Here is a 9,874-nt window from a genome sequence, read left to right on the forward strand (position 1 = left end):
TTTGGACTTTGGTATACCGAGTTTTCATACTTATCTCTTGCTTTTATTAAATTAAGGGCTGACATTAAGAAATAATAAATTGCATGTGTTCACATTTTTTAATCTCTGTGTAAGTTTATTTTTTATCATTGCAGGTTTGAAAAGTACCTACTATAGAATGCCTGAATTACAAAAAATATTTCAAAAACATTATCCGCAGATCCAGCCTCAAGCATTTTATACATGTTTCCCAATGACTTTCTTAAAATTCCATTCGATTAAATTCTGGAAATCAGAAACAAGAAATACGTTCCTAATTGAAATCAACAGTTCTTTCTTTCTTTTACAATTCTCCATAATTTTTCATCTTTTAAAAATCTTAAGAGAACAAACATTTTAGCTAGGTATAAATAAAAAGTGGCCATTTTGGTAGTTTTGAAAAAAGTGGGGGCCACGGGTTCCGAGCCCCGTGACATCTTATGAGGTTCTTGTGACTTGTTAGGTATCAGTAACCAGGGGCCTGATTCCGCAAGAGTGAATTCCTCTGTGTATACGAAAAAACGTGTAAATTGCCTTATACTATGTTTCCACCTACGCTAAATCCGAGATTTAGCTAAGTAGATTTAGAATAAATCTCGAGATTTATTTTAAATCTACTTCGTTTAATCTCAGATTCTATGAGATTTGGAATAAAAATCGAGATTTATGCTAAATCTCCTTGGCTTAATCTCGAATTTAGGGTAGGTGGAAACGTAGTATAAGATTTTCACCTACTTTTAATCCGAGATTTAGAATAAAACTCGAGATTTATGCTAAATCTACTTAGCTAAATCTCGGATTTAGGGTAGGTTGAAACGTAGTATGACAAACAAGACAGCGAAAAACTCACACAGAAAAACTCACTCTTGCGGAATTGGGCCCCTGGGGCCCAATTCACACTTGCGCGATTTGGGTCCAGAACAAGGGTGTGAAATTACAAAAATATGTATCTGCGAGAAGAGTTTTCATAGCACTTTTTATAAAACTTGAAACGCCCCTCAGTGGTCTACAGTTAAGAAAATCATTCTGTTTCCAGAATAAGAAAAAATATTTTTGGTAACGAAAATGTTCGTCAAAACTGTACTTCATCTGTCATCTTTGCTTGGTAAACAAAAAACAGCTGTTTTGTTTTGATACAAAAATAAATATTTTTATTATACCTACTTGTAATAATAAATTTTATTATGAAATAAAGAAAACCAACAAATAACATTTCTAATGGTTAAAGTTGATGTCGAATACTGGTAGGTACAAAAACAAATCAACATAATAGAAATACATTAAACTCCACTATCATTTTTGTCTTCTTTAAAAAAAAAAGTGGTCGCTGTAATTTCGAATGGCACTGCAAAATGCTATCAGCATTTCTCCAAGAAAAACAACCTGGCACCGAAGTAACATGTCATGTCGGCCGTCAAGGATCATTCGAAGTTAAAATCAACGAAGATTTGGTTCATTCAAAAATACAAACCTTAGCTTTTCCCGATCATCAAAGTGTTTTGGAAAATGTTCAAAAAGCTGAAAAAGGTTTGCCAGTAGATAAAGTTAAAGAACAGCCAATAGAAAATTGTATAATTATGTAAAACGAATAGAATATAAAATATTTTCAAATTATTTATATCTCCAAAATGTTGTTTATTTTAATTTAGTTTTTATATCATCTTTGCATGAAATAAATGCATTATTTTTAAACCCAATCAAAGATACATAAATCCCAAATTGAATTTTCCCCTTAAATTCCTTAGCAATCGTTCTTAAAGGTTCCATTGTCTTCTGCCCTGAACGTTGATCAATACAAATCATTTGACATCGTTTGCAAAATCCATCCACTTTGAATTGAATACCTCCAATAGTAATTTCTTCAAATTGGTTTTCCTCTAATGGTAACGGTGTTTCAATTATTAGATTCGCTCGGAATCTATCAATAGTCGTATCAATGTCTTCTTGCTCCGATTCAACTTTAGAGGCTAACCATTCAACAGAAGTTTTGTTTAACAAAAGAAATTGTCCTTGATTAACAAGGTTTAAATCTTTGTTTTCACCATTCTTGGTTTTTCTATCTGCACTCTGTCGAACCAAACGACTGCCAGTGCATTCCAAGCAATCGCTAATCCATTCTGCTACCTCATCTCCTAAATCTAAACCCTCTACCATGTCGTCACAGACCTTGCTCTGACAGAGAGGTGATACTAATGATTTCCCCTCAAGATTCCCAACAGTATCATCAAGTAGAACACGAATAGACTTCATGTACGGGAATGTCAACTCTAAAGTTCCAGCTTCAATGTCAATTATTGGCTTTATCAAGCACATTCTAGTGTGGGTTTTCTGAGTGACTGCCATGCCATTTGCATCAACAATCATCCAATTCCTGTCGTATTTAAACCCTCGCTCTGTTATTTCCCAACTATCCTTGATCTCAAAAGATCCACAACTCTTTACAGGATATATGCAAATCTTCTTTAATGTCGTCTTTTTTAAACGTCTAGGAATATGTTCCAAAGCTCTGGGAAGTGATTTACATTTCTCCATCAATTCCAATCGTTGACTGCTACCACTTAAATAACAATCGGCAATCATCTTTAGAGCTTTGTCAACATCTTTTTTGCGAGTCATGTAACCGAAAGACATTCGAACAGCACCTGTTGGCAGTCCATCAATCAAGTCATTGTAATCGCTACAAATGTGTCCAGCTTTGAATTGCTTTCGAATATCATCATTTGTCAGTTTCAAATGATTCTGACAAGCACCAGGATTACAAAAGCAACCTGTTCTCAGTTGGACATTAAAAACTGCAGCTATACATGCTACTTCAGCGAAACCTACATAAGAACCATCTTCATGAAGAATATTGAAGGTTATTATGCCTCCTTGGTCTTGGACGCTGTTAAAATTTGTATGATTGTAGAATTGAATAAGTTGCTGGCCATTGGGATGTTTTAATTGACGGAGAAAATCATAGCAATACTTTGCCAGTTGAAAGACATGATTCGATATCCTTTGAATTGGCTTAAGACCATCTCGACGAGTTATCAATCTTTCATGAGTCTTAAATCCTTCAAGGACTTTGGCTATTCCTAGAAATGAAAGTGTTCCATCTTCGAAATGATCAGTGAATCCATTTCGTTTTACATGGAAATCTTCCATAGTCATTGAGATCTGAACAGTTCCTCCACCATAATAGGATTTCTTTAATAGCTGTTGACCACGTTTGCTGACTATTAAGGCTCCAACACCTGTGGGATAGCTTTAAGACAGAATGAAATGATTGAACATAAGAGAATGAATAACTTACCCAAAGATTTTGTAAAAGGAAACACATACAAATTCGGCTGGGTATTTGTTAAGATCCAAGAAGTTTGTTGCAACGAATGAAGCTGCATCTAGACAAACATAGAAATTGCTATTGTCCAAGTCTGATAACTTTCCACGAACTCTTGTTCCATGAGACTTTAAACCATTTTCCTGAATAGCTGAAATTAGACTCAATGGCAACTTATAACCACTGAAATTGCATTGAGCTGAAAAGGCGACCAATGAATTGCCTTTCACTTCCAACGAGCGGTTATTTCCATTCTCATTTAAATTCTCTAAAAGATCATCTTTTGTAAGTACAAATATATCATCAGTTCGGACAACTTCTCTCATTCCCAGAACTGATGTGTGATTCTCTTGGCAGTAATAGAATCTGCCACTATCACCAAAATTGAAACATTCTCCAGCTAATTTCAGAGCTGCAGTAGCATTGGCAGTAAAGACTACAGCATAATCATTAGAATTTGTATTGAAATGATTAAGGATTCTAGGAACATTATTTATAATTTTAATACTAAACTAAAGAATTTGGACTTTGTTTGTTATTTACCTGAATCGAACTTGATCAACCAAATCACCGGTAACCTTGCAAGTATGGGGATTGCAAAATAGATTTTCTTTTAATACTTTTTCGGCAAATTCTATTTGTTTTTCGGAATATAAAGTCGTTCCGGCATGGTCGAGATAAGTGTTTTCTATATAAAAAAAAATGTAAAGATAATGATGAGTTACGCATTATGACTCGTTATCAGCAAAAATATTGTTGTTTTGTTGATAAAATTTACCCCCAAGACGTTTAAATTCTCTAGAGATCAATTCAACTTCATCCGATGAGAATTCTTCTATGAATTGAGTCATTTTTTTCGAATTTTCTATTTTTTTCTTGAATTAAATTGGATTTGTAATTATTGGTAAATGACTTGGGACTTCTATTCTCTTGGAACAATAAAGTTGTTGTGAAATGCAAAAAATATTGAACATCAACAACTACAACTACTATCAACATCAAGTATCAACAACTCTAGTTCGATGATCGCATCAAACTTGTAAACATTAAATTTTTTGCTAGGAGTGTACTCGATCGACAACTACTTTTTTAAGGTTCGGTGTTCACTTAATAAAGCGAACGAAAGGGTCGCACGTATTAGCCTATGTACAAATTGGTTTGGGACGTTAAAACTTTTTATTTAAAAAGATTGAAAGTTAACTACGCTATGGCGAAGGTAGCAGCATTTTTACTCACTCGAATAAGCGATTGATCGCTGAAAGGAATGGTGTGGTTTAGTTGAACAATTTTAAATCGCTAGATGGAAGGGATTTGTAATACAGTTGTTTGCTTGAATTAGTTTTCATGTATTTGCCACAAACAAAAAGTTGTGTAATATGTGTTTGTTTATTTTCTAACGATTTTCACTTCACCTCCGAAGAAATATTATTTGTAGATATATGAAAATTTTCAATTATTTTCCACAACAAAATTTGGCACGCCAACGCCATTCTAAAAAAAAAGTATTGATCCACACATAAAAACAAAATTTCAAGTGTATGCATTACATTAGTTGTGAAAATAATATTGATTAAAAAAATTTATTTATTTTTTTAAGCCTGGTACGCTGCTCGCGCTAAATTTTATCTGAAAGGGTTTTTTTAAGCTATTGCATAGATTTTAACGCAGGCCTGGCATGGGGAGCTAACCAAGAAAAAACGTAACGAAAAATTAGTACATTTATGATGGTATGTGTGTATATGCATATGATACGATTGTACGAAGCTTGCATGGATGTGTGAATGGTTTTGGTTCAGCCAGAGAGGGTTATATAAATTGTGTTAGACAACAAAAAGAAGAATAAGGAAGACGACCATAAATGCTGTGTCTGCAGAATAAATCCAGAAGCAAAAAAATTATCTGTATTTTCTTTTCTTTTCTCTTCCCATTCTTCTGTTTCTTGTTCAACTTCTTGTGATTTGTGAACGAGTAAAGCGTTGCATTGCGCTTGCGATATTAAATCAGAAGAGAAAAAGTATTCTTGTGATTTCCTATTTTTTTTTTTGTCTGGAGAAGTTTATGACATGAGATTGTATGTATGCATGTTTTCAAATGTGACCGAGTTGTTGTATATGAATTGATAGGTAGATAAAAAAAAAAATAATCATTGGTTTTGTGTAGTGTAGGTAAATAAATAATTATAATTGCATAAGTCGATAAAAAATGCAATGCAATAGCTTTACCGCGACAGTCCTCGAGTGACACAAGTCTTTTTTCAATTTTTTACAATTGGGCATATTGAAACATTTTCGTACACAAAGTGAGAAATAAAATAAAAGTTCTATGGTTCTTTATGGTGGTTCTTGGTATGTACCTTCAATAAAGAGTTCAAAAACAGATTTTTTTATTTTTTATTTGAAGCCAAACAGTACAAATATTTTTTAATCAAAAGCGTTAAGGCTTAACTACATTGGCTCAAAAAGTGAAAAAGTGAAAATTTTCAAACGCATTTTTATATAGTTTTAAGGGCTGGAAAATTAAAACAAATGATGAGGAAAGCTTATTTTTTGGTCTAAAAAACAATTTGTATACTCTTTTTCACAACAAAATTGCACTAGCCAGAAAAAAAATATTCTCACTTTTGTACTTTTTCAAAAAGTGGTGTATGTAGTTAAGCCTTTAGAGGCGTTTTTGAGAAAAACAACATTTCAATCGCGGTTAGGTATATGGGAAAAAAACCTAACGTTAATTTTTAACCAAAAAATCCCGGGCACTTTATTAGCATTATCTGTCTTGTCCCATTTGTTATTTCGAGCTTGACTTTTTTTAAGATTCCTATAGTACCTATGTGTATCGCTACTGAACATTTTTTTAACTCTACTTTAAAGCCTAGTACGCAGCTGAAGCGAAACGAAACTTTAAATACAAAATTTCGTTAACGAAATTTTGAACGAAATTAAATTTGTTTTGTTTTTGCTTTAAAACTTATTTTCTGATATTTTTTTCTTGAATTTTTTTATTATTTATATTTGGTATAAATGATGGTATTTTTTTCATTAACATGTTCGCTGTTGACTTTGGAGACTTCAAAATTTTTCGTTTCGCTTCAGCCGCGTACTAGGCTTTAGGAAAAACAATAATTACATTTTATATATAGAGTGTTTCTTAAGATTTTATTGCTAATATTGAATGATGGAGGTTTTGCAAAATGATTTATAATATCCAATACAGGGTCTCCTATTGATTCAACTTGGTCCATCATATTAATATATCGCAATAAAATTTACAAAAACGCTATAGGTACAAAAAATCAAGGTGGGTAATTTGAATTTTGTTGTAACTGCATTTAAAAACAAAAATTAACTCGAACAAAAAAATACATTTTTTATTCATTTATTGCATTTTAAAACAAATGATGCAGAAAGCTTATTTTTAAGCTATTGCATAGATTTTAACGCAGGCCTGGGATGGGGTGCTAGCCAAAAAATATAGTAACGAAAACTGTAACGAAAAATGAAACGAAAAATTACTACGCCACACACATGGATGGTTCACTAAACGTGTATGGTATGTGTGTACATGGTACGAATGTACAATTGTACGAAGCTTGCATGTATCGAGACGAACGAGAGCAAACAAGCGCTGTTTGTGTGAATGGTTTCTTTCTTTTGTTTTGTTTTCTCTTCTCATTCTTCTGTTTCTTGTTCAACTTGTTGTGATTTGTGAACGAGTAAAGCGTTGCGTTGCGATTGTAGAGAAAAGAGAAAAAGTATTCTTGTGTTTTTTTATTTTTTGGTCTGGAGAAGTTTATGACATGAGATTGTGTGTATGCATGTTTTCAAATGTGACCTTGTTGTTGTAGGTGTATGAATTGATAGGTAGATACAAAATCAGATCATTGGTTTTGTGTAGGGTAGGTAAACAAATTATAATTGCATAAGTTGACAAATAATCATTTTTAGCAAAAAAACAGAACCGACTTCCATGGCTCAAAACTGGGTTTTATGATTTTTAAAATAGTTCCTATGGCTAAATGTAGATGAAATTGAAATGGGACCACACTGCAGCCACCAGATTTCCAATACAAAAAGATTTATCAAAATTGGTTCACTCAGTCCAAAGTTATGCGGTAACAAACATAAAAAAAAAAAAAAAAAAAAAAAAAAAAAAAAAAAAAAAAAAACCAGACGAATTGAATACCTCCTCCTTTTTGGAAGTCGGTAAAAATGCAAAGCAATAGCTTAACCGCGGCAGTCCTCGAGTGCCACAAGTCTTTTTTTGGTCTAATAAACAAACAACTGCGCTAGACAAAAAAAAAAATATTTTCAATTTTGTACTTTTTCAAAAAGTGGTGTATGTAGTTAAGCCTTAAGACTACTTTTTTTTAATATTAAATGGAGGTTTTCTCATTTACTTATCATAAAATGTATGAGTGTTTGAGCTCTTTTAATACCGACTTGAGTTCATCGTATACCGCTGCGGTAACACGCATCAGCTAGGAGAATATCATCAAAATTTACCCTATAAAAAAATCTATCATGAGTGTACCTGCTGAACAGACATGTTCGATGCACAAAAAAAATGAAATGTCAAAAATTGTTTGTGTACCGACCTACCGAATGCAAAAAGCCAAACGTTTTAATTCAATAAAACCACAATCGATTAAAATAAAATAAAACCCCGAAAATGGAATCATCTAAATCAGATAAAACCGAAAAATCAAAAAATGATGAAGATACAACTTCTACCGCCCCCGAATCAAAAGACAAACAAAACTCTCACAAAGGACATCGTAAGCGCAAACGAAAATTTCTAAATGCCATACGTGAACAAATGGAATTCTATTTTGGTGATGCAAATTTATCCAAGGATCGATTTCTAATGCAATTAATTGCTCAAGATCCTTGTAAGTATAAAAATTCAAATTTTCCCTTAAACTATTACTTTAGTATATTCCTTTATCAGTTGTTCCAATTGAAGTATTTTTAACTTTCAACAAATTAAAAAATCTTACCACCTCCACGGCTGACATTGTTAAATCCTTGTCAAACTCGCAGCTCCTCGAACTGGATTCGGAGCAACAAAAAGTTCGTCGCAAAACTTCATTACCCGTTGATCGGAATGTCGATCACAAAACAATGTACGTGGAATCACTTCCACCTACCGCCGATCACGAATGGGTGAAGAATATGTTCTCTCGATTCGGACCAATTGCATATGTATCTCTTCCAAGATATAGCAGGTCTAAGAAAATTAAAGAATTTGGTTTTATTGAATTCGAAGAAGAATCAAGTGTTGACAAAGCTGTTAAAGCATTTCGTCAATTTAATGGTGTCCTCTGCATGGAAACCTCTGATCCTGCAGAGCTTATAAGTGTCAAGTCATTTATCCGAGAACAAAATCAAGAAAAGAAAGATCAAGAAGAGAGAAAGGGAAAAAAGAGAAGAATTTCGAGTGAATCTAGCAGCCAAACAGATTCAAAACGCTCCAAACTCGATTCGGCTGATGAAGGAGCAACTTCAACAGCAGCAGAAACAGATGACCAAACTGACAATGATGGCGAAGGTAGTAAACGTCGCAAACGAAAACACAAGAAAAAGAAGAAGAAGTTAAATCCCGATGAGGAAGCTAATCCTGATGCGGACTTTGTTGAGATTCGAGTATTACCCAAAAAAGATTGGAAGAGATTGCGAAATAAATATCTCAATATGCAACGTGAGAAAACTGCCGAACTCAAAAGAATGGCTTGGAAGAACTCCCAAAATGAAATGGACACTACAAAGCCCGTAGAAAAGCCTACCAAAAAACTCGAAAAAATGAACATGAACTTTTATGGAGCTGGCAATGAAAACGATGAGAATCAAGCGGCTAAATTTAACGATCGCTCTAATGATTCCCCAAAATTAAATCCAGCCATAGAGAAGGCACCATTGTTTTCCTATGAGCCGGGTTTGATTGTTGAAGCTGGCTTCTTGGAGCCTTGTGTGACTTTGAAAGAATTCAAAGCTGATATGAGACAATATGAAACTGTTAAATATGTTGATATTAAAGAAGGAGCTATGTCGGCATTTTTACGCTTAGATTCAGCTCAATCGGCAGTGAATTTGGTCAAACAATTATCATGTGCTGAATATAATTGTAAAGTTCTAAGTGGTGAGGTAGAAAGTGAATATTGGGAGAAGATTAAAGAAGATCGAGAAGCAAAATTGAATAAAAAGGTGAAGATACCAAGTAAACGTGGTAGAGAGAAGATGAAGAAGGTTATATCGAAACATATTCGATTTGGTGATGATGATGTTGATTGAATGTATTTTATTTTTTGAAATAATTGAATTTTAAGAAAAAAAAATTGAATTAAAAATTAATTTTTTGTTTTATTTATTGGTTACTAGCTGACCCGGCGGACTTCGTTCCGCATTTTTTTTGTATTTATTTTCAATTTTTGGCTTTGTAATGTGTTAACCTTTTCCAATACAAAAAAATCGGGCCACAACTTGATATATGGAACATAAACAAAAAATTGTATAAAGTATTAAAAAAAGCAAACCATTTGTC

At 33.2% G+C, this 9,874-nt stretch overlaps 3 protein-coding genes across 3 annotated transcripts; 2 read left to right on the top strand and 1 right to left on the bottom strand.

Annotated features, from left to right (window-relative positions):
* The first annotated feature begins 1,182 nt into the window (after positions 1-1,182).
* On the top strand, positions 1,183-1,603 carry LOC129908791 (migration and invasion enhancer 1). The gene is made up of 2 exons (XM_055985551.1): positions 1,183-1,262; positions 1,340-1,603. The coding sequence occupies exons 1-2, from the start codon at positions 1,237-1,239 to the stop codon at positions 1,599-1,601; spliced, it is 288 nt and encodes a 95-aa protein (XP_055841526.1). The 5' UTR covers positions 1,183-1,236; the 3' UTR covers positions 1,602-1,603.
* A 50-nt stretch (positions 1,604-1,653) lies between these two features.
* Positions 1,654-4,352, bottom strand: LOC129909658 (molybdenum cofactor sulfurase 3). The gene is made up of 4 exons (XM_055986733.1): positions 4,119-4,352; positions 3,884-4,028; positions 3,314-3,820; positions 1,654-3,265 (listed from the first exon to the last, which is right to left on the bottom strand). Exons 1-4 carry the CDS (start codon positions 4,189-4,191, stop codon positions 1,654-1,656), a joined length of 2,337 nt encoding a protein of 778 aa, XP_055842708.1. The 5' UTR covers positions 4,192-4,352.
* A 3,630-nt stretch (positions 4,353-7,982) lies between these two features.
* Positions 7,983-9,628, top strand: LOC129908775 (la-related protein 7). Its single transcript, XM_055985536.1, has 2 exons — positions 7,983-8,225; positions 8,285-9,628. The coding sequence occupies exons 1-2, from the start codon at positions 8,006-8,008 to the stop codon at positions 9,622-9,624; spliced, it is 1,560 nt and encodes a 519-aa protein (XP_055841511.1). The 5' UTR covers positions 7,983-8,005; the 3' UTR covers positions 9,625-9,628.
* The last annotated feature ends 246 nt before the right edge of the window (positions 9,629-9,874 follow it).

Source organism: Episyrphus balteatus, chromosome 2 (genome assembly GCF_945859705.1).
Source record: "Episyrphus balteatus chromosome 2, idEpiBalt1.1, whole genome shotgun sequence".
Lineage (NCBI taxonomy): Eukaryota > Metazoa > Arthropoda > Insecta > Diptera > Syrphidae > Episyrphus > Episyrphus balteatus.

Coding starts and splice junctions, on each gene's coding strand:
- LOC129908791 (XM_055985551.1), top strand. CDS start 1,237: ATGGTTAAAGTTGATGTCGAATACTG. Junction 1,263..1,339: donor AAAGTTGATGTCGAATACTG/GTAGGTACAAAA, acceptor TAAAAAAAAAAG/TGGTCGCTGTAATTTCGAAT.
- LOC129909658 (XM_055986733.1), bottom strand. CDS start 4,191: ATGACTCAATTCATAGAAGAATTCTCATCGGATGAAGTTGAATTGATC. Junction 3,821..3,883: donor GTTGATCAAGTTCGATTCAG/GTAAATAACAAA, acceptor TAATGTTCCTAG/AATCCTTAATCATTTCAATA. Junction 3,266..3,313: donor TCCTTTTACAAAATCTTTGG/GTAAGTTATTCA, acceptor TCTGTCTTAAAG/CTATCCCACAGGTGTTGGAG.
- LOC129908775 (XM_055985536.1), top strand. CDS start 8,006: ATGGAATCATCTAAATCAGATAAAACCGAAAAATCAAAAAATGATGAA. Junction 8,226..8,284: donor ATTAATTGCTCAAGATCCTT/GTAAGTATAAAA, acceptor TTCCTTTATCAG/TTGTTCCAATTGAAGTATTT.